This window comes from Eschscholzia californica, unplaced genomic scaffold, assembly GCF_041429995.1.
Source record: "Eschscholzia californica isolate CP2 unplaced genomic scaffold, dmEscCali1.0.p SCAF_6, whole genome shotgun sequence".
Taxonomy (NCBI): domain Eukaryota; kingdom Viridiplantae; phylum Streptophyta; class Magnoliopsida; order Ranunculales; family Papaveraceae; genus Eschscholzia; species Eschscholzia californica.
The window spans coordinates 38655408-38678787 of record NW_028238483.1 but is presented as its reverse complement, the minus strand read 5'-3'; the positions used below and the strand labels follow the sequence as shown (position 1 = coordinate 38678787).

Genomic DNA, 23380 nt, shown 5'->3' with positions numbered 1-23380 from the left:
GTCTCTTTGGTGGTTCAGACTCTAGATTAAGAACACCTTCCGCAGACGACGATTGGTTTGGTATTGTAGTACACGTATTTTCAGGCCCAAATTGTTCACTTGTTGATGGGGATTGACTTATATTTTCTATCTCATCCGCTCTTCTTTCTTCAATTTCTGGATGTAAATCACTACCAGGTTCTGAAATTCTACCACTCGAATCCAATTCACCCATTTCTCGATTCTCAAATTCATAGAGTTCGGATTCACCTTCCTTTGAGATTTGAGAAACATAGTCAAGAGTCTGAATTTCTTGATGATATTCTCCCCCATATTCAGACACAGATGAAAAATACATTGTATCTTCATGAAACACCACATCCATCGTAACGAACATTTGTCGAGTTGGAGGGTGATAACATCGGTATCCTTTTTGGTGTAGAGCATATCCAACAAAGACACAACGTAAAGCACGGGGAGTTAACTTGTTGCATTGATGCTTGTGTAGGTGCACAAACGCCACACAACCAAATATATGAGGGGGTAGATTTGGGACAGTTGGTGCAACGACAATATTCGACAAGGCTTGAAGAGGTGTTTGAAATTCGATTGAGCTTGAAGGGGTCCGATTTATTAAATAGGCAGCATATATAATTGCTTCTCCCCAATAAGATAATGGCATCTGAGCTGTTATTAATGAAGCTCGGACTACTTCTAATAAGTGTCGATTTTTTCGCTCCGCAACTCCATTTTGTTGCTGTGTGTATGAACAAGTAGTACGTTGAACAATGCCATGTGTTTCCAAGTACCGCTGAAGATCACTACTTCTATATTCTCCACCATTGTCACTATGTAGGACTTGTATCGTTCTGTTATACTGCGTTTTGATCATCTTGTGAAATTTTTGAAATAATAAGCCAACTTCATCTTTCGACTTCATCAAGTACAACCAAGTCATTCTTGTGCAATCGTCAATAAATGTTACAAACCAACGTGATCCACCCATAGTTGAGACTTTAGATGGTCCCCAAACATCAGAATATATAACCATGAAAGGAGATGGACTTTTATTCAAACTCAATGGAAACGAAGTACGGTGACTTTTTGCTAGTTCACATACTTCACAATGAAAACTAGAAACATCGAATTTCATAAATAAACTCGGAAATAATTTTTTTAAATAGCCAAAAGAAGTGTGTCCCAAACGCCGATGCCATAACCAAATTTCTGATTTATTCTTCTCCCCCTCAGACCCTTGCGCTACTAGGGCTTGCCGCAATTTGTCGCAATCATTAGACTGCAAGTCTAAGTAATATAACTGTCCGCGCTTAATATTACAACCAATCGTCTGTCTGGTTTGGATGTCCTTAAACACACAAAAATCAGGCCAAAAAATTACAACACAAGATAAAGCTTTAGTTATTTGAGAGACCGACAAAAGATTATAATCTAATGATGGAACAACTAAGACAGAATCTAAATGTAAAGTGTCTGTGAGATTTAAAGACCCTTCCCCAGTAACTGGGGTTGTGTTACCGTTAGCTGTGGAAACAAGTTTTTGTGAGGATTGTCCAACTAATGACACCTGTCTAGAATCATAAGTCATATGATTTGTTGCACCAGAATCAATTATCCATGTACTATCTTTAACAGATGCAGAAAAAACCTTACCATCACTTTCTGTAGCAGCCACTAAAGCGGAAGCGTTTTCAGCAAAATCATCCTTTATATTAGCAACAACTGCTGTTGAGACCTGTTTGTGATTCTTCTTCTTCTGATCGCGGGTGTGCTCCCACCATTCTGGATATCCTACAAGTTCAAAACAACAGTCTTTTGTATGACCAATTTTATTACAGTTATGACACTTTAATTTTGTTTTATCAACAGTAGTGTTCATCTTAGCCTTGGATCTATCTTGCCAGTTTTGTCGTTGACGAGCTACCATGGCTGATGTGTCAGAATCTCCTTTTAAAGTAGCATGACGTACTGCTTCTCGTCGAACTAAAGCATAACAATCTTCTAAATCAGGAAGTGGATCTTTACGTAGAATTTCTCCTTGAATTTGTTCGAAATCACCATCTAGCCCAGCAAGAAAGATGTGTACTCGTAGTCGTTCAGTTGATTTTCGATATGCTTCAATGTCATCGAGATCTTTCATAACTACCTTATCTCGATGATCTAATTCACGAAAAATCTCAGTTATCTCCCCGTAGTATTCAGAAAGAGACTTCCCACTTTGTCTTGCAGCAAATGCTCTTTTATTCAGACTAAATACTTAGAGTTCATCACTTCCATCATAAAAGGCCCTTGATAATGCACTCCATATTTCTTGGGCGGTGGGTAAGCGTATGTAGCGTTTCATGATTTCAGGAGTCATAGACATTAATAACCATCTCTTCACTTTCTGATTTTCGGCATACCATTTCTCATGGCCATCATCTGATTCTGAGGGTGGCTTTGTCTTTCCTCGTATGAATGATAATTTTTCTCTTTCGGCGAGATGCATCTCCATTAATTGGGACCACATATCATAATTAGATTCAGTAAGAATGATTCCTGCATTAAATATACTTTCTGAATGCACCATGATTGGAACTGATTTTGTTCCAGATGAGTCAATACCTTTTCCACTCATTTTTTTTTTTTTTATAACACTTCAGATTTGAATTGTATAGTAAATCAGAACAAGAGGGTAAATAAAGAACCTCTACACAAGATGAGAGAGGTTTAAAAAAAAAAAGGAGCTTAATAATCTTAGAGAGAGAAAGAAAATACCCTACTTTTAATGGAGGTTGTAGACGTAATACTTCTAATCCAATACCCAACTCTTTCTTTTGAATCCCAATTTCAGGACTTGTTATTGCTCTGGAAAATTCAGAGTGCTCAAATAAAATTGTAAGACAAGATTTCTTCTTGTTTCCCGCTGTACTAATTGAAGAAAAATAAATCTTTTCCTCCTCTTCTTATGAACGAACTCATAGCTCTGGTACCAAGTTGAAAAAATAACTTTTCTTTTATTTCTTATTCATACTCTTTTTGAATATACAATAGCTCATATATATATATATATATATATATATGAGAATTCCTTAAAATAAAAAATATAATTATCTAAGTAATTACAGCAACATAATAATATGTAATATCTTCACAATAATATATAATATATAGATATATGAATATATATATAAAATATTCTCTAAGGATCTTTACAGAATCCAATCTTTAACGAGTGAAATGATAGAAACAGCAGTAGTCCCACATGGCTCGCAGAGTGTCTAGAGTCTTGACTATAGGTGCATGTTCAAACATAGTAGAAAGTCGAAACCCTTCTGGGTAGGCTTCACTTGACTTCATGCAAAAATAAAGTCTCGTCCATGTAGAACTAGGTTTGATTGTCAAAAGTAGCGACGATATAACCGGAGCACGGAGCATTACAAAAATTACGCTGGCCACTTTATATTTTGACTCATTTTAGTGGAGGCTGTCATTTTTGTTCTTTTGGATTTGAGAGAGATTGGGAACCCATAATCTCAAATCAATGTTTGTTATTAATTTATTAATTGTTTCCTGATGGGAGGGGAGGATAAGGGTTGTTAATGAAATTAAACAACTTTTAGGGTTTAACTGAATTTGTACATTATTACTAGGGAAACAACTTAAAGAGTGTGCTAATAAGTTCATCAGATTGGGTCCCAGACTCAAAATGAGTCCAATTATTATAAGAATACCACTTTTTTTGTGGTGGTATCTCTTTAGATTGCTTGAAATAAACATCCCACTTATTTGTACCCGTGGATGTAATCCAACAAAAATGAGGCCAACCATTTTGATCAACAAAAAGTGCTTTATAGATGTGACAATCCAACAATATTACCTTTCAACTCTTGTCCAAATAATAGGTCAGAAAAAGGTAAAATCGTCAAATTCAATAGTTTTAACTATTTTATTTATAAAGAAGTTCGGTAAATTCGTATTACGCACTAGCTGCACTATCAGTTGTTGGCAAATCGTTAGTACAAGAAATTAAAAAAAAAAAGTCTTTATGTTACTAGTATTATCAACAATGCAGAGGACATAAAACTAATTTTTTTTCTTTGTAACAAAGAAAATATTCTTCAGCTTTACAAGTCGTGAGTGCTTATAAAACTCCCATAATTTTGACATGGTAATGCCCGTACCAGAATTAGATCTTAGCACTAGGGCTCAAATAGGCCTTGCTGGTAGTAACTTTGGCTTGGGCTGACGCGGTTGATCACTCAAAAATGGTTGGAAGTATTATGGGCAACCAAGATATTTTTTACTTGGCCCATAATGATACACCCAAAATTCAAACTTTTACCAGCACATTCTACTAGCTATACAAGAATGGTTTTTTTTTTTTGTTGCAAACAGAGATAAGGGCTTGCAACTTCCCATCTTAAACTTAAAGACCATAAATGGCTCTTGCCGGGTCGTTTTTTAGAACAACCAATATGACAAAAAATAAGGGTTGTTCTCGAATTACAGAAATAAGACTCCAAAACTCCTTGGTTTACCAGAAAGACGGCATGCAACGTTTTCATCGTGGATGAAAGTTGTCTGAATGCTTATTCCTGTTTTATTTTTGGAGATGGACTGTGAATCTACGACAGTCATACATGACACCGATACGTCATCAAGATGTGATAAGCATGACAATCGCTTGAATTAAACAACCAACCAAAGAGGTGTAAAACCCAACAATATACAAAGAGCCTAAAAACCAACAACATACATATAACCTAAAACTTAATTAAATATATTTTTATTTATATATTTAATAACTCAAATTCAAAATGCGAGTCGTAGAGTTTTAGTGTTTATATCAAGACTATCAACCAAATGTTGACTCTTGTGCCTGATTTTGGGGCAAAAGATGTTACAAACTATGGGGGGAATAAATTGAAAACCCCACCTTTACCAATTATCAAATAACGGCTATATTGGACTAACATTATCATTAGGGGTGTCAACGGGTCGGTTCCGGTTCGGGTATTTAACTATCCAGAACCGGAACCTATAAATCGTAACGGTTTCGGTTCTTGACGGTTCCTGTACCGGTACCTCAATCAAAGGATCCAGAACCGGAACCTTTAAAATTCTCGGGTACCCATCGGGTATCGGGTACCCATTGGGTATTCACAAAAGTATATCAAATATTTCTTAAAGTAGAAGAATTTGCATGAATCTAGTGAAAAGAAATATCATAAACGACATAGATCCTTAAATAAGCAAATATCTCGGGTACAATAGTTGATGAGTATAAGAGATTAGAGATTAGGGGAATCAAGAAAGAAGAAATGAACCTTTATGTTATATTAACTCGCTCACTTTTGTGTTTTATAAATTAGTTTTCAACCAAGGAAAAGAGGATTTGAGAAATTTCATAACTTGGTGAGTTGGTAACTTGGTGAGAAAAACCCTGACGTACAAGAATACTATATAATCTAGGGTATTTTTTCGTATTATCTCGGGTACCCACTACCCGTCAGGTACCCGGCGGATATACCCGATAAGGACCCGCCTCCTAGTCGGGTCCTTTCGGGTATACCCATTTAAGACCCGATTTCCTTAATGGATCTAAAACCTATACCCAGTACCTACCCATTAAGACTCGGGGTCGGTTCGGTTCTCGGGTAAACGGATACCCATTGCCACCCCTAATTATCATTTCTAATTCAAAAAAATGAGCATTACTTTTTTTTTTTTTTTTTTTTTTGCAAGTGAAGAACATTATTTAACTATCACGTGCCTCTCACATACCCCACCTTGATTTTAAAAAAAAGAGAGAAAAGAAAAATCAATTTAGAATAGTGTTTTCTTCTACTAATAGCTTTTTATCCAAATGATATACTACTTTAATTTAATCAATAACAATTCTATCACAACTAAACCATGTCATTAGAGAATTCATACAAACATTTAAAAACCCAATCAAGAAAACCATCATTTTTTAGTTTTATGATTACAAACATTAAAAATACAAACTTCTAAATAAGTTAACAACATAAAAAAAATCAAATTCCGACTAGCCCTTAATACTTGTTCTAATACCTCTCAATCAAATCCCCATCGTTTCTCTGATCACAAAAATTCTATCTCAACCACCTTCTAAGATCACTAGTTGAAGAAGGAGAAATCTCACCACCAAAACTATCAGTATAACAAGAAGATAAATTAGATTGTTGTTCAATCCCATAATGAATTCCACCATGAACACTTTTAAAACTTGGACTCCTCAAATTCTGATGACCCAAAACTCCATAACCAGAGCTATTACTATTATTATCTGCTGGAACTGGAAATGATAAACGTTTCTTCACTGATCCAACAACTGATGACCCACTTCCTCCCCTTTCTCTCTCTGGTGTTGATGGCCTTTGTCTTGGTGCACTTTGTGATCTTATCCTTGCTTTTGCTGATTCTGTTGCTGCCATATAGTTTGGTACTACTGAACCATCGATTCCGACGCCACCATTAATCGCCCCATAGCCACCACCATTTACTCTCTGACCACCACCACCACCACCACCTCCACCATTGAAGTAGAAATTTGAATTTGGGGTTTGGGCAGTTGGGTAATTTCTTTCTTCTCTAAAACAACGTGGGCTTGCTGATCGAACTTGTATAGGTCTTGATTTTGATGGAGATGGAGTTACAGGAGTTTGATTGAATGAGTAATGATGAGTAAAAGATCTATGACGAGGTGAAGCAACAGAATGTGAATTAGGTTGTTGTTGATGATGATAATGAGGATGATAATTATGTTGGAATTGTTGTTGTTGTTGTGATCTTCGGATTGAAGATGAAGATGAAGAAGAATAAGAATAAGGTCTTGAAGTATCAATTTCAACAGTTTTAATGGAATCTCTTTGATCAGTTGATGATCTTCCTCTGTTATTTTCCCATTGTTTTGTTGCCATCCATCTATCTAACCATTTTGGTGGTTCTAATTCTTCTTCATTTCCTGCTGATTGATTCCTTCCTGATCTCCATATCTTCATTTTGGGTATATAAATAATCAAACAAATTTCAGAATATGAGTAATTCAAAATCTAGAGAGAAAAAAAGAAGAGATATAAACCTGATTAGAGAAAGCATAAGAGAGAGCTTTTTCACGTTTAAAAGCAGCTTCTTTCCTATACTGTAACATAGCTTGTATCTCTTCAAGAGTATGAGGTCGATCATCCCAATCATCAGGAATACTACTACCATCTCTTGACTGAAATCAAAATCAAAATCAAAACCCACCATTAAAATACCTTGAATTAACTTAAATCATGAAGATTTAAATAAGTTCAATTAGTAGTACTATTTATTTACTTACAGTAATAGATTTCCTCTCTGCAATGTCTGTAAAATACCTAGAATCCCATAAACTATTAGAATCACTAATGGTGGATTTTCTACTTTCATCTTGAGAAAGTTTAATTCTTTGATCTCTCACTCTAGCTTGAACTCTAACCAGAGCTTGCATACATCTTAAAGTCATTTTAGCTTGCCTTCTCACATTATGACCTCTCACTAAAGCTTGCAACTTTACCAACCCTTTTAGGGCTCGAAGTGCTCTTCTTGCCTTCAAAACCAAAATTTAATCAAATCATCAAAACCCCCCCCCAAAAAAAATATTTTGATCAAATCATTAAAACCCATAAAAGATATCGATTAAATCATCAAAACCCATGTTTCAAAATTTGAGTTTGAAGAAAATTAAATCAGACATTTTGATTTTTGAATTTACCAGATATCCTCTGAAAGCTGTCTGAATCATAGTAGCAGCGTAATTTTCTCTCGGAAAATTAGTAGGTCTGGTTAGTCTAACCACCTCTACCGCAGCTTGTGCCGTCGCCACCGCTGCTTCAGCCGCCGCCGCCTTTGCTATTGCAACCGCCATGGCGTGTCTTTGTTCTGCAACAACCTCCGCCGCCGTAACTGTGTCCGCCGGCGGTGGAGAAATTGTGGTCGCCGCTACCGCTTCAGTTGTGGTTTTAGCTTCAGATTGTTGTTGTATCACCGGTTCAACAGGGTTTGACGTTTTCCTGAAAATCCATCTTCGTTTCTCTCTCTTCTGCAAAACACCCAAAATCCAAATTCGTTTTTTTGTTGATCAAAAACCAAAAATTAAAGAACACCCAGTAAATGAAATCGATTAAAAAGATCAAAAACAAGAGGAAGGTCTCACCTTTTCTTCTTCTTCCTCTTCCCCGTGTTCTTCCCTTCTTCTACCATTAGAACTCTTTTCATTTTTCTTTGTTGGAGATCTAAAAGCCCTTTTCACAGCAGTTAACCATGAAGATCCTTCTTTCTTCCCCATGAAATAATTCCAGTTGATCCAAACTTAGCTGCATTTACTGATTTTCACACTCGACTCTTAACTAGTTAAGAAGCAATAAAAAAAAAAACAGAGACCTGAAAAAAGGTTGGGGAGAATTGGATTTTACAAAAGAAATGAAAATCATCCAATATATCTGGCTAAGGGTAGGTGTCTTTTAGTAGCATGGTAATAAACACTTAATGGAGATGTCAGTGATGTACTGTAAATTTATGAAGTTTGTGAATCATTTTGTAATTAAAAATTCAATACCCACAGTAGAGGAAGAGGAGAGAGAGAAAGGGTCCAGACTCCAGAGAGAGAGAGAGAGAGAGGTTGGTATTGAAAACAGTAAAAGCTTAAAAGAGAGAGAAATAAGTGAGGGAGTCTGTCTGTGCACGTTGTGTCGTTAGAAGGAGGGCCAAGAACTTTATTAATGGCTAACACCAACAACCCAAACAACTAAAAAAGAAAAAAGAAGTAAACTTTAAAGAGAGGATCTTTTAGGGTAATCTTCATCTTTTCCTGAATTTGTAAATAAGGACTCAGTACTGACTCTCTATCTTTCATGGCGTCACATGAGGATCTGAGTGGAGAGAGAGAGAGAGAGAGCGATTGGTGTTTTAAATTTGAGGGGAGGAAATGAAAAGAGAAGAGTAATTTGGTGGTATCTGTTTGAAATGTGCCCACTTTTTTTTGCTCATTTTAAAAAGGGGACCTGATCTTGGAAAATGAGTTGTTCTGGCTTGACTCAGCATTGACCAGTCAAACCCATTCAGATTCCCTCAATCTAGTAGTATTCAATTGGATTTTAAGTGGATCTGTCTATAAAGAAAGAGATAACAAGTTGAGCTGTAGTATTATTTTGCCTAATATGTTTTCGGGCATGATCAGGCACGTCCAAGAAATCCCTATGCCTCCCCAAAAAATGTCCTCGAATTCAAAACTTTAGCCCCATCCATTGGTAAAAATTGAAGATGTTTATATGATAAACAAATAAACCCTGTTTTTTTGTGACTAAAACAATCTAGTTTTCCGTCAACGACGAAGTTAAGATTTGACTGCTCATCTGATTTTTGTATAGAATTGCAGTTTCAAACAGACCAGTGGATTTGTGAATTTGAGCGATATTTGTCTATTTTGTTGTGTTTTTCCAAAGTTATCTTGAATTAGATCTTACACAAGTTAGCATTCATCGCTTTTGTTGTGACTTGTATATATGAGTTTGCTCTCGCACAAGAAAAATAAAAAAGTTTTGAGAATTCAATTCATTTTATTTAAAAAGAGACTATATACTTAACCTAACTAATACAATGTATGTTGTCCGTCTATTCTCTCCTTCTCTGTTTCCTTATAGAAATTAGAAGAATTTTTTTTTTTTTGATTTTAAGGAATAATTACACAATAGGGTGGAGTTGAACTAAGAACAACTCTTAATTATTAGAATTTTTTGATGAAAGGCCCAAATTTTGGGCCCAAATACAAAAAAAAACCCAACAAGGTTTATTATTTCACCCAAAACCCAATAATCAAATAATAATTCATATCAAACCCAAATACACATCCCTATGCTTCATCTCTTCCCAACTTGTATCTCTAAGACCTAATGGTTTCTTCTATTCCCTCTTTTGCCTCCTATATATATCCAACTACTCCCTCCTTTTCCAAACCAAAATTTTATCTCTCTAAAATATCTCCCTTTCTCCATAACCGGGTTTCTTTCTCTCTCTACCTCACCGCCCAACACGAAACCCTCTTTTCTCTTTTCTCTCTCCAACCTCGCCGGCCATCTCTTCAATCTATTCCACCTTCATTCATCATCTTCTTCTCTGTAGACCCTCCTTTGCTGCTTCATTCATCATCTTCTTCACTGTAGAGCCTACTTTGCTCGTTCACTCATCATCTTCTTCTCTGTTTTCGTTGAAGCCCAGACCTGAAAAGTTCTACCTTCATTCATTCGTCATCTTCTTCTTGGTGGAAAAACCGTTCCGAGATAGATAACCTTTTTACCTTTTTCGTGGTTCAGTCATCAGCTTCAGTCATCATCTTCTTCTCTGTAGAAACTTCAGTCATCATCTTCTTCTTCCATAAAACCAGGTACCTTTTTATTAGTTGTTCATCCTTTTTTTGTGATGATTAGTTTCTGTTTTTGTTCCCAATGTTTACGATTTGTCCGTACAGTTTATGGTTTTTTCTCTACACTTCTGTTTCTGTACTTTCATTTTTCAGAATTTGAAAACATTTTGTTAAATGTTAACCTAACTTTTATAATGTGTTAACATATTTGTTGCAATGCTATCTAATGATTACTGTGATTATCATTTTATGAAATGATCAGACATTGCAGTGTGGACCATATGATTTTATCACATATATCTTGTTTGGTCGTTCAGTTTATTAGTTTTTTTCTCAAAACCTTTCCTGTTTTTGTAACTAAACAGGACAGTTTGTGTTAACATTGTGTACCTTTGTACATCATTGTGTGTAATGTTAACAGTTCTGTATTATGTGTTAATACATTTTGTTAAATGTCCCTATTTTCCCAGTTAATTTGCAATTTCCCAAAAACGCAAACATTTTTTACCAAGGTAAAAAATTATTCCAGTTTATATGACAGTGCAAGGAATGTTGGAACATGCAATACAATGCTACAACATTCCATATTTTGTTATAACATTTGACAACCTGTTAAGACATTTTATGATACTTTCACAACATTTTATTCAAATTTGCAGTATGGAACCTGAAAGGTCACTTTCTACATCTCAAAATAATGACAAGAAGTTAGTATGTGACTCATGGGGCGACGTATTTACGGAGATTGGGCAAATATTCCCTGGTGGTGTCAAAGCTTTTCAACACGCTCTTGGTCGTTATACCATTGCAACCAAGAACAACTACAAATATATCAAGAATGAACCATGTCGTGTGACTGCCGTTTGTTCCAAACCCGGATGTAATTGGAGAGTCCACGGGGTTGCACCATTGGGATGTAAATCCGTGTTTCTTTTGAAAGAATACGAACCGATACACGATTGTCTCGATGTTGTTCTCAAACCTGCGGATCCCAAACTCTCTAGTAAACTTGTTGGCAGCCTAATGGATGACGACATCAGAAAACACCCAAATTGGAGTACTGCTGAAGTTAAAGAAAAGTTTCAAGACGATTACGGTGTTGAGTTGAGCTATTACTTTTCTTACGGTGGTAAGAAGGTAGCCATGGACAAAGTATTTGGGCAGGAGGGTGATCCCTATGCAAAGTTGAAGTGGTACGTAGATTCTTTGGCGACTACTAATCCCAATAGCATAATTGATTTGCAAATCGAACCCACTACCAATAGATTTGTCCGAGTTTTTATTGCGCTTCACGCATCTATCCTTGGGTTTCAACACTGTCGTCCCGTGATCTATATTGATGGAACATTCGCCAAAACACGTTTTAATGGCTGCATTTTAGCTGCGGTTACCAAGGACGGAAACGACGGTATGTTTTCATTTCACATCGTACGTTAACATTCTAATGTTCCTGCCAACACTTGACAAAATTTTAAGAACACGATTTACAATATCGCTGCATCCAGTGAGATGATGCGTCATTTATTGGTGTCACTGAACATTACCAAGTATGTTTAGACATTTGATCATTTGCTAATGCACTATTGGTTTATGAATCAGCAGCACTAATTTTGTATTATTATTTTTTTGTTAGGTCTTTTCCCCATTGCTTACGCAGTTGTGGACATTGAGAATGATCATAATTGGGATTGGTTTCTGCAAAATTTGAAATTAGTGGTGGATCCGATCAAACGTTACACCTTTATTTCGGATAGACATGCTGGAATTCTAAAAGGCGTGAAGAATGTTTTTCCCACCGCTCACCACTCATTCTGTGCTTGGCACTTACGATGTAATCTAAACTTGAGAATACGTAACGGGGCGCGCCAGTCACGTTATTTTCAGAGTCTTATGTTTACGGCGGCACGTGCATTACCCGAGAGCGAGTATCACGCAACCATTGAACAAATGGTTGAGATGGGTGGAACCAATGTGGAGAGGTTTTTCCAATCCCTTAATCCGGAATCATGGGCAGATTCCTTTTTCCCCGGAGATAGGTATTTTGTTTACTCATTTTCAGTTGAAATGTTGAAACACCACGAACCTTGTTACCGGCACACTTTAAGTTTACCCAGTAATTTTTTCACATTTAATCATAGCTTCTGTTATGAGAGGACACTCTTCCTAGTGTTTTGTCATTCCAATTAATGTTTACACATTTAGTGTACGGTTGGAACACAACATGATTTAATATAAGCATTCCGTAAAATGTTGTTACAGACGTTATAATGTTGTCTTACATGTATGGCGCCATCACTTCCCAACTGTCTGAGAGCTTCAACAACATGGTAAAGAAAGCCCGCGTTCTCCCTATTACAGCATTGTTGGATGCCATAAGACAGAAGATTATGAACAAGATGAGAAAGCATAGAGACGCCGCTATTGGATGGAATACATTTCTTTGCCCATCCATTAACTTGGAGCAACAAGCGAAATACAACGTTGCGGAGACTTGGAGATACGTCGAGGCAGCCCCACTTATTTATGAAGTATATTCGACTCCACGCCATTCCGTAAATCTTGGTACTCTCACATGCTCTTGTCGGCGTTGGCAAGTAGATTCGCTTCCGTGTCAACATGCAATGTTATGCATCAACAAGACTCGGGGTGATAGTACATGTTTTTACGATCCAGTCTGGACGGTTGAGGCTTACAGGAACACATACCAACATTGTGTTTACCCCGTTCCAAATTATGACGAACCCTATACTTTTGATCCATTAACCAAGACTCTTCCTCCACTAGTTAGAAGGGCACCAGGGAGACCACGTACAACACGGTTGCAGAGTTCCGGAGATGTTACCAGGAGGAAAAGAATATGTCGCAGGTGCAACCAACCCTCTTATCACAACAGTGCAACATGTCGGGCCCAACTGTAGTTCTCATTTTTCTAAATGCTTCAACATCAACGATATGTCTCAACATGTGTACAGACTGTCTGTACATTGTGTTGAATGTTTTAGAAATTTTTTTTGGTATTTAGTACATATTTTGTTCTCTTGTGAAAATGTTATAACATTCTACAAAATGTTCAGTGAATGAATTCTTACATGTCTTACTATTATTTACAATGTGTCAACATTATGGATTTTTTTGAATACATTCGTATTAATGAAGGAACATTATTACATATTTCTCAAACAGTTATCAATTTGTCCCAGCATTGAAAGGAATGTTCTAACATATCTGTGTATGTTCTTCCCTGAAACAAACTCTAAGGGGACAATGCATGTCACACATGTTGTTGAAGAAAAATAATAATATATTCAAATTTACTTCATATTGTTTTAACATAAACATCCCATCCAAAATCATTGTATGTTGTTAACATCCCAAAATAATTTACAAACCATATTTGTTTGTAATCTAATCAAGAATGAAGTCGTTTCGGGTTTAGTGATATGAACATAACCCGTTACCTGAACAACTACTTCATTTTTGATTAAAAAAGATCCTTTACAAAAAAAACATACACAGGGGAAACTACTTCAAGCTCGGGCCATCCTCCAAGATATCGTATTCTCTTTCAAAATGTTGTGGGTTAGCTTGGCCCTCTTCCTTTGTGCCAGGGATACCCAATCTGGGTTTTCTGTACGCTGTTTGGGTCCTGTTGTCGTGCAGTCTGCCACGAGCTCTTCAATTTTCAAAATGACAAACAGACCGCAATCCGGGCTGTTCAAGACACAAACGAAATGTTAAAGCATAACCAATAATGTGTCTACAGTCACAGACAATTCTGAAACATAATGTTAAATGAGACTAAATTATTAATAACGACGTGTGTTTTTATCAAATTTCTAAAAAAATATAAGTTTTTGTTCCAACATTTCCAGGAATGTTGGAACAATTTCAAACTAATTAAAACATGCATCATAATGTTGGAACAAATAAAGAGTGAGAACACTTACTTTTCTCCCTGAGTAGGGAATTCTGGCTCCCCAACGACATCTGCATATTTTTGTTGGGTTCCAAACATTGTGAACCCAACTTCTTCCATTACATCCTCGACATATGCCGCGTACTCCCTGGCATTTTCGTAACAGTCCTTGGCCTTCTTCTTGTCAAATGACATTGAGTCATAATGGGTCCACCTATGGAGAAATACATTGTATATCAATAGTGTCCAGTGCCCCCCCTTGCTGCGTCCCCCGTTGTTGGGTGGCAGATTGGTGCACACACAAACAATATCTCCGGTTTCCCAGCATTATTACTCAACGTGCGATTGAGCATATGTTCGATTGAAGCTTGGTTGACCTCCGACTTTATCATTGTCTGTCGAACAAACACAAAGTTATCAAAATGTTCACTCATATAAAAGATGACGATAGGAAAACATTCTAATCTCTTCACTTACGTAGATCTCTGATGGGAGGCAAAGCACACACTTTTCTTTCAATTCTTTGTGGTTAGTGACGAAGGAACTGGCCCAGTTGATTATCTGTGAATCGCATTCTAGATTCATCATCAACATGTCGAGCTGCTTTCCACATATGTCGTTTATCCCGTCACTAAACCACACTTTAGTACTGGAAAATGTGGAAAAAACAGTGTCACCTTTTGCAATGATAGGACATATCAACCAATGCTAGAACATTACAGTAAGCTAAAATTAATGTTACGACACAAACAAGAATGTTTAAACATTATTGTCCGTGCATGAACATTACAGTAACCTACTCGTACCTTTTGTCACTTTTCCTGATGAATTCTTCCATCAGACCCTTTTCATCTTCCTTGACATTCTTCCAGACTGGGCTTCTTCTCCAGTTTCCAAGCTTCTTAACTTTCTCCTCTTCTGACTTTCCGGCTCCCAACTCTATAATGTCCTCTACATTGATTGTTTTCTTTTTCTCGAGTTGCTTGCCTTTCTCGGTCATGGTTCGGGTTCTTGGCTGTGTTTTAACCCTCTTCACCAAAGAGTTTGGTTTGTTTTTATCTTTCTTTTCCACAACTTCAGCCGTTTCAACCTTTGGCTTATCTACAAAATCGTCTTCAGAAGAACTTTCGTTCTCCACGATCTCGTAGTTTTCATATTCTTTGGCCACTTCACAAACCTCTGAAAAGAAAGCTGAAGGCCAAGTCAGCTGGAAGTCTAGTTCTTCCGTCTCTTTTTCACCTACATTCAAAACACTTGCAAAAGACTTTTCACCTGTCCCCCACCACCACACGTTTAACTAGTCAACATTCGATAGAAAACCAAATCTTAACAAAAAGCATTCTCCAATTCTTGATCAATATATATAAACGTTATCACGGATGTTCCAACATTTTACGTATTTATGTGGGAGAAGAACACTTACTTGTTTGTTTCTTATTTATTACTTAGCCGACCAGTCTATTGTCGTTCGTGGTAAAAGAAAGTCTTCAATTGTCGTGGTAAAAGACATCGTGGGAGTACGATAGAACTCGTTTACTTACCGTTTATCAAAAAACTTGTAACGATGGCGGAACAATTTATGTTCATACCAATCATCTGACAAGTAAGTAAGAATTTCAGAGAAGATAGATTGATTGCACACAAGTTAATACGTTGCTTTAAAAAAAAAAACTAGAAATAAAACCAACTTTAATCTAAACAAAGACAATATTCATTACTTTTATAACAGTATCTCAAATGTTGAAGCATTCTGGTGTTTGCTCCAACATTTCCAAATTCTTATAAAGCAAAGACAGGAATGTCAACAGAAGTAAAGAATTGCGTGAGCATTTACTCACTTGACCCAGCAACTTGGCTCTCTTTCTGCTCCTGGTTGTGCCCCTCCCCTGAAGTTTGACCCTTTTCCAACTCATCAGAAATTGCCTTCTTACCCTTATTGTCTATTTCTGCTCCTTCAGTTTGGGCTTCGGCATCACTTTCTTTTTCGTTGCGGGCTTCTACGTTTACTTGTTCCGCATTTTTTGGGGCTACTTCCTGCTCCACTATCTTCTCTCCACCATCTCCACTCTCCACCTCTTGTCTAACCTCCCTACCCTCCACCTCCTCTCCAACAGTCACCAACTCTCTACCAACCTCGTCTCTAACATCCACCTCCCCTCCTACACCAAAATCAAATTCCAATACATCATTTTTCTCTCTTCTCTCTCTCTTCATCCTCTCCAACTCCTCTTTTAATACTTCTCTCTCTCTCTTAACCATCTCACTCTCTCTCTTAACCATCTCACACTCTCTCTTAACCAACAAATTTTCTTCTCTCAACCTCTCCACTTCCTCCTTCAACTTTTCTACTTCCTCCTCATTCATCTCCTCCACCACCCTCTCCGTGAACTTTAACAACTCTTCCTCTTCCACAGACTCCGCCACCAACTCCACCTTCACCTACAAGAAGGGATACATAAGGTTATTATCTCAACACCTCTTAAAAAAACACATGCACTTAATTAAATGTTCCAACATTCTTTCAAATGTTCCAACATTTCCTAAAATGTCACTCAGACATCAGTTATGTTAGAACATTAGTTTAAATCACCGAGACATTATAAGAAATGTTAAAACAAATTACCTGCTCTTCTGTAATGCTTTCCAGCTCTTCTTCCAGTCCTTTAAGGAAGAATGGCTCGATCATCCATCGAGTTATTCTAGGACTGACCCCTACTTCTCCAACCAGGTCCTCATGGATCCTGGTGTGCATGCAATACCAGTACTGCAAAGAAATTAAACACTCTTAGGTCAGTACTGTTTTTCTTTATCACCATAAGAAATGGAAACACATTTTATAACATGCCCAAACATTCTCCAAATTGTTTCAGCATTACAGAAGCCCCAAAAGAATGATGAAACATTTAAAAGAATGTCAGAGCAAACTAATTTAACTTTTATCACTAAAAGAAATTATGAAACATTTAAGTGCATGGTTATGAATACTTACGGGGAGAAGAGTCAGGCATCCTGAAGCTTTTGCCGGGTCTTCCGAGTGCTTGTTTATTCTCTCCATCATGTAGGAGTGAATAGCTCTCGTCCATGAAACTCTTTTCATCATTCTCTCCGTTTGGAGATTGTGATAAAAACTCCCGACAACCGAGGAGCCGGCAGCTGAAGCAAACAGGAATGTGGCTGCCATGTACATAATCCATAGTTTCAAGAACTCAATGGCCGGAGCCTTTGTTCTTGCAGCCACATGCAAAGCCTTTTCGATGCTGGGACCCCCAAAAGATGCAGCCTTTCCCTCAACAATACAGTCTTTGAAATACTTGCTCAAAAACTGGTCCTTAGCCACATCTATGGTGACATTGGTTGGGAATGCATCATATATTTGTCCTTCCATTGGGACTCCCAACAACAAAGCAACATCTCCGGGAGTGAACTGAATCAACTTCCCTCCGATGTTGAAGGCTTGGCTCTGTTTGTCATAGCAGTACAGAAGATCATAGATGGCTTTGTTCGGCTTCTCCATCACATTCTCTGTTCGGAAACTAAAACTGGTCACTGCCTTAAATAAGGCCCCGAATGGTGAAGAAAGCAACATCTCCCTTTGCTCTTCAGTAATATATAACTGCAATTCCCGCGCCACCTTGAAAACTGCTTTGAAGTTACATTTGTAATTGAAAGCAGCTTTCTTCTTCTGCTCTTTAGCCTCTGTTGGTTTTGGTTGAGGCTCCACCTTGTCCACTCTCGCCTTTGAAGTAAACCCACGGTGCTTCACAGAAACAATAACAGAAATGTCAGGGCATTCAACAAAATGTTCAACAGTAAACTTAATGCTTCATCACAATAAGTAATGGTAGATCATTGTTTAATGTGTCTACACAATAAGCATAGGCCTCTACACAATAATGACAGATCAATAACTGAAGCAACATTTTACAGAATGTTAACACACTAACAAATATGCATAACAATTATAAGAAATGTGAGAACACAAACATTATTGTCAGAACATTGTAAAAAATGTTTATACAATAACACACCTTTGCTTGTTGGGGGTTGGCAACTTTCTTGCCTTTTTTGCTTGGCCCAGCATTTGATGGCTCTTCAGCAGGTCTTTTCCTGGGGCTAGCCCTCACAGGAGTCTGTTGTTTCTTATCAGCACCATCTCCTTTCTTTGTGTTAGTTTTAACCATCTTGGGATTGTCTGCAAAAGTTCATATGTTTCAAACAAACACAAAGACAAACAAAAGCAGAATGTATCTACACAACCAAAATGTATAAACATATACTAGTTTTTTTTTTCACAACCATGAATGTTAAAAAAAAAACATTCTGTTAATCAACAACCCATAAATCTTGATCAAATGACTAAATTTCTCCACAGAAACATAAATGTTAAAACAACCCTAACCTAGAAACTTGATGTAGTATCATAAACACCCAAATGACCTTTATGTGTAGATGCATGCTTTCGAAATCACTAACAACTATCAAAATGTCTGAACATAATCCAACATTTCTTCAACACAACCCACAATGATAAACCAAATCATGCACTTCATAAACAAAGACAGACCCCCAAAAAACAAAGACAAAGTACTAAATGTCTCCACAGAAACCTAACTTTCGGATCACAACCCTAAATGTTAAAACAAAACTAACCTAGAAGCTTGATGAAGAACCATAAACACCCAAATGGTTCCGAAATCACAAAACAACAACCAAAATGTTTTATCACAAACTTTAGAGCAACTTAACCCTAAAACTTTTTCGAAAAACAACCCAAAATGATTTATCACAGACTATAGATCAGACTACTAAACTTGAAATCATAAACCCTAATTGTTTGAAAACTCCCCCAAATTTTCAAACACCCCTAAATCTGTACCAAAACCCACAGATGTGAAACAAGAAACCCCAAAAATGTTCCAACAATCCTAATAATTTACCAACAACAGAGAGAGGATCAAGAGTTAGAGGAAGAACAGAGATGTACCTGTTTGTGAAAGAGAGAGAAATCGAGAGAGAAGCTTGAGATTCGTTGAAACAGAGCGAAATAGAGAGAAAAAAGAGTAAATCCGGTTGCTTAAATAGGTTTGGTTGAGAGAGATTCGGCTGTAACGTTTCGAATCAAATAGGGTTTAATGGCTGGAGATTGTTTCGCTTGAAAAAGAGAAAGAGGGAGATAGAGATGGACCGGTTTCTGGTTTTGATCGAGATAGAGAGGAGAGATAGAGAGGAGAGATAGTGAGCAATCGGTTGAATGAAGAGAGAGAGAGAGATGGAGAGTTTGTGTCTCACCGGTTTGAATGAGGAGAGAGAGCGCGCGGAGTCCGAGAGAGAAGAGAGTAAGGCTGACATGAGTGATGAGAGGGTTGTGTCTAATCAAGCTTTTTTTGGGCGGGAATTGAGTGAGGGATAAGAGAGGGAACAAATTGTTTTGGAGGGATAGAGAGGTAATCTAACATTTTGGGTTTTTTTTTAAATATAATTCCCTATTGGGTTGGATTTCCTATTTGGGCTCCTTTTTTGGGCCTTAGATTTATCCTCTCTAATTATTACTCCACATTGGTAGATATACCAATAAGGTCTTAGAATGTTACATCATTAAACTATGGTATCAAAATATTTTATTTTAGTAATACTTGCCACAGTTTTATTCTTTTCACCCTAAAGATTCTTCTACTTTTGGCATCTCATTAATTTTATAAACAAAAATTGCACCCCCAAAGAACAAAATGAAAAGTTATTCCTTTTATGCTACTTTTTTGTCATTGGATGGAGTGAATTTTAATTGTTTTAAGTTCTAAACCAGACAATTTTATGGTCATTATCATTAACCCCCATACACAAATCACAAGGCCTCTCAAAATGTACAATTTTCTAGTCATACCCTCTTAATTAATGAATAATTTTGCAGGTTCTTGCCTTGTAAATTGAGTGGGCTTGTGATATCCATGATCACTTCTTGTTTCTAGAGATAGTCAATTGAGGAAATGATGCAAATGCCAACATTCAATCAAATGCCTAGGGAGTATTATTTATGTTTAAGAAATCGTGCTTTAGCCATATAGGGCGGAAAGTTATTTTTGATAAGTTGTTAGGTCAAAAATGATTTTCAGAATAATTGTCGATATTAAACAGAGCACGTTGAGTCCCCATTCTCTCTATTAAAATTTAGATAGATAGACAAAGACTCATAGACAGACAAATTCACACTGGATTAATTGTCCAAGTCATAAAAGTTAATTTAGCCTCTTGAACTCAATTTAGAAGAAACTATGAAGTTAAAACTTCTCCATCATTCCTAAAGAAGTTTATCCGAAAAGGTACCCTTCTTGTGGCTCTTCAGCTTTGATTTACATATTCAACAATTCTAAAAGACCCAAAACCAATTTAAAATCAAATTTGTCCTTCAAACTAATGTTAGATTAAATTGGTTTTGTTAACTTCAACTGCACTAATCAATTTCTTCTTGGAAATTTTAAATACGCTCACCATTTTTGTTACATACAGCTGCAGGAAGAGGCAGTTGTCATTTGAAAGGACACACTCCCACTCCAGAAGGGCGCCCTCGCTCTCTTAGCGCAACGCTTCGAAAGAAGAACGTCTCACCAAGGCCCTGCCCGCACGCCTCCTATCTTTTCCCACCGACAACCTAGCTCGTTCTTCCATTTTTTTATCTGGATAGAGTCTTGATCTTGGGGAACCATCACATCAAAGGTATGTCTTGCATGAGTCAAAGATGTGAGTGCATATAGAATGGTGTGCGCATTTAACGTTCCTCTTTCTTCTTCTGCATAGGCCCACTCGAATTTCTTTCATGAAAGTTATATACACTACATTCTTTTCTGAGCCCAACTCTGTATCATTTAAGTGGGTCACTGGAATTCCTATTGGCCCGTTTGATTCAGCTATAGCCATGTGAGCTCAATAGTCAGAGCCCAACAAAGACAAAATGGTTAAGGGCACTCAGAAAATCGCAAAACTTACTTCAGCTTCAACTCAATATCGCGAGAAGGCGAACAGAAAATGGTCGATGTTCATTAGGAAAAAGAATAGGGTTTGCTTCTCTACATTTTTTCTTTTGCTTCATCTATGTTTATTCTTTTTTTCTTTAGCATTCATTTTTCCCTGGGGGTTGTTCTCTTTTACGGTTTGGCTGCAAATGCAAATACTTTCTCATTGAGAGGAGCTCTTCATGTTTTCTTATAGTTATCCTTTTATAGGCATACCGAGAAGGCAAACAAATTCTCGCGACAATGTTACCTTCCAAGTAATCTGACCAAGGAGTGAAAGTCTTACTGCCGATCATTTTTAGTTACTTTGAAGTGGGTTGACGAACGGCTGGGAATTAACACTTATATTTATTTGACTACGGTAGTTGGTAGCTGTTGTATGTTTCTTTTTTTCATTCTCTCAATCTAAAAATCTGAATCATTTAAATCGACGAGTAAGACGAAAACATATATTTTCAAATCTGATTTGAATAAATTGAGGCGTTGATTCAGATTCATATCTAACAAGACAAACACTGGTAGTAGTCTAGATATAAGTTAGCTAAACTGAGTAATAAAAAGTGATGTACTATTTATTTTGTACACTGGTAGAGGTACAAAATTAGATTAACAAGAGAAGTAGTTCTGGATGAAACATTTAGGAGGCTATAAAAAGTACTAAAACAAAATAAAATTACATTACAATAACCAGACTATATAAAAAGTTGTCAATTCTACTACCCAAGAGAAAAAAAAGAAAAAGAAAATCTGTAATTTTATATACCAATAATACTTAAACCAAGAAATTCTCAGTTGATGAAGCTTTCCTACTACTTGATAAACTCCATTGATCTGAACTTGATACAGAATTAACTCCATTCCCACATTTAGCAACTGTTCTTACACTATTTACAAGCGCTTCAGTACTTGTTTCTTGTGATAAAATCTCTGATAATTGTTCTGGAGTTATCACTAATTTTACTTTCCACACCCCACCACCACCATTACTATAATTTCCAGTACTACTACTTCTTATCATTTCACTATCTGATCTTTTCAATATCCCCTGATTATCAAATGACATTCTATAAGGTGTGAATAAAGATGAAGAATTTGAATTTGATTTTGTGAGAAAATCAATTCCATGGGTGGTGGGAATTTTATTTCCTACTACTCTGTTTTCATTATTTAGCAGTGGAAGGAGATAGTATAATTCACCAGGAACAAGTTCTTCATTATGAAGAAGTGGTTTTGAGAAATGGGTATTCTTTGATTTGTAAATTCCATAACCTGGGAATTCATTTGTAATGGATTCAGTTGTGATTGTTGAGTAAAATTCCATAATTCCTCCATTTGATGTTACTACTTTTATTACTTCTACTTCTCCAAATCCATGGAATACACAGTTCCCCATTTCTTGAATTATGTTTTGTACAAGAAACTTCTTTCTCCTTGGTCTTGTTTTTGTAGAGAGAGAAATTAGAGAGAGAGAGAGATGGAGTTTATAAAGAGAGAAGTAATTAATGGTGGGGAGTCAGTCGGTGGTGGGAGGGTCTTTCTTTACAGCTACTAATAATAGCCGACATGAGTATCTGTTTCTACATTGGAACAAAAAGAGAAGAGAATTAATAAGAAAGAAGAAAGAAAAGAGTAATGAAAATGGGCTCCAGATATATTTGTTTTCTTGTATCTACTATGTTCTTTAAGAGAGCATCAAAATTGGATACTCTTTCTTAGATATAAATGAAGTGTTGACCAAGTGATATGTGGCACTAACAAAACTAGGAAGTGGACCTTACCACTGGCTACTAGCCTTTCCACATATATGGGTGATAATTATGAGCATAAATATTCCACCACAATTAGCCTCATCGAAGTATTTATGTGAAGAGTATAGAGACGGGTCATTGGTCGTTAACATACGTGTTACTCCTACAGTTGATTGTGATTACGAGAAACAAAACGTCCATCAGAAATTTTGACGAAAGAATAGACCCTTTTTAAAACCCGAGATTGGTGGTCAATCACAAACTCGTCAATATTGTGGTAGTCGGGTAAATGTTCGTCAATTTCAAGTATATCTGTATATGG

The 23380-nt window shown here is 36.8% G+C and overlaps 3 protein-coding genes, 1 long non-coding RNA gene and 1 pseudogene across 4 annotated transcripts; all 5 read right to left on the bottom strand.

Annotated features, from left to right (window-relative positions):
- Positions 1–1313: 1313 nt before the first annotated feature.
- LOC147534602 (uncharacterized) lies at positions 1314–2602 on the bottom strand (annotated as a pseudogene).
- Positions 2603–5834: 3232 nt separating this feature from the next.
- On the bottom strand, positions 5835–9234 carry LOC147534601 (protein IQ-DOMAIN 17-like). The gene is made up of 5 exons (XM_086647121.1): positions 8183–9234; positions 7742–8068; positions 7328–7576; positions 7085–7222; positions 5835–6998 (listed from the first exon to the last, which is right to left on the bottom strand). The coding sequence occupies exons 1-5, from the start codon at positions 8312–8314 to the stop codon at positions 6096–6098; spliced, it is 1749 nt and encodes a 582-aa protein (XP_086503247.1). The 5' UTR covers positions 8315–9234; the 3' UTR covers positions 5835–6095.
- Positions 9235–13667: 4433 nt separating this feature from the next.
- LOC147534600 (uncharacterized) lies at positions 13668–14424 on the bottom strand. The gene is made up of 2 exons (XR_015228250.1): positions 14335–14424; positions 13668–14098 (listed from the first exon to the last, which is right to left on the bottom strand). It is a non-coding gene; the product is annotated as an uncharacterized LOC147534600 (long non-coding RNA).
- A 1567-nt stretch (positions 14425–15991) lies between these two features.
- LOC147534599 (uncharacterized) lies at positions 15992–19843 on the bottom strand. Its single transcript, XM_086649053.1, has 5 exons — positions 19288–19843; positions 18332–18495; positions 17293–18060; positions 16927–17067; positions 15992–16742 (listed from the first exon to the last, which is right to left on the bottom strand). The coding sequence occupies exons 2-5, from the start codon at positions 18482–18484 to the stop codon at positions 16134–16136; spliced, it is 1671 nt and encodes a 556-aa protein (XP_086505179.1). The 5' UTR covers positions 18485–18495; positions 19288–19843; the 3' UTR covers positions 15992–16133.
- A 1932-nt stretch (positions 19844–21775) lies between these two features.
- Positions 21776–22892, bottom strand: LOC147534598 (UvrABC system protein C). Its single transcript, XM_086648538.1, has one exon. It carries the CDS (start codon positions 22701–22703, stop codon positions 22083–22085), a length of 621 nt encoding a protein of 206 aa, XP_086504664.1. The 5' UTR covers positions 22704–22892; the 3' UTR covers positions 21776–22082.
- Positions 22893–23380: the final 488 nt, after the last annotated feature.

Bases quoted from the DNA above. Each gene is read 5' to 3' on its own strand.
- LOC147534598 (XM_086648538.1), bottom strand. From the start codon at position 22,703: ATGGGGAACTGTGTATTCCATGGATTTGGAGAAGTAGAAGTAATAAAA.
- LOC147534599 (XM_086649053.1), bottom strand. From the start codon at position 18,484: ATGGTTAAAACTAACACAAAGAAAGGAGATGGTGCTGATAAGAAACAA. The intron at 17,068-17,292 runs GTAAGTATTCAT...ATTTCTTTGCAG, and splicing joins GATGCCTGACTCTTCTCCCC to TACTGGTATTGCATGCACAC. The intron at 16,743-16,926 runs GTAATTTGTTTT...CCCTTCTTGTAG, and splicing joins AAAGCATTACAGAAGAGCAG to GTGAAGGTGGAGTTGGTGGC.
- LOC147534601 (XM_086647121.1), bottom strand. From the start codon at position 8,314: ATGGGGAAGAAAGAAGGATCTTCATGGTTAACTGCTGTGAAAAGGGCT. The intron at 8,069-8,182 runs GTGAGACCTTCC...GGTGTTTTGCAG, and splicing joins AAGAGGAAGAAGAAGAAAAG to AAGAGAGAGAAACGAAGATG. The intron at 6,999-7,084 runs GTTTATATCTCT...CCCAAAATGAAG, and splicing joins CTTATGCTTTCTCTAATCAG to ATATGGAGATCAGGAAGGAA.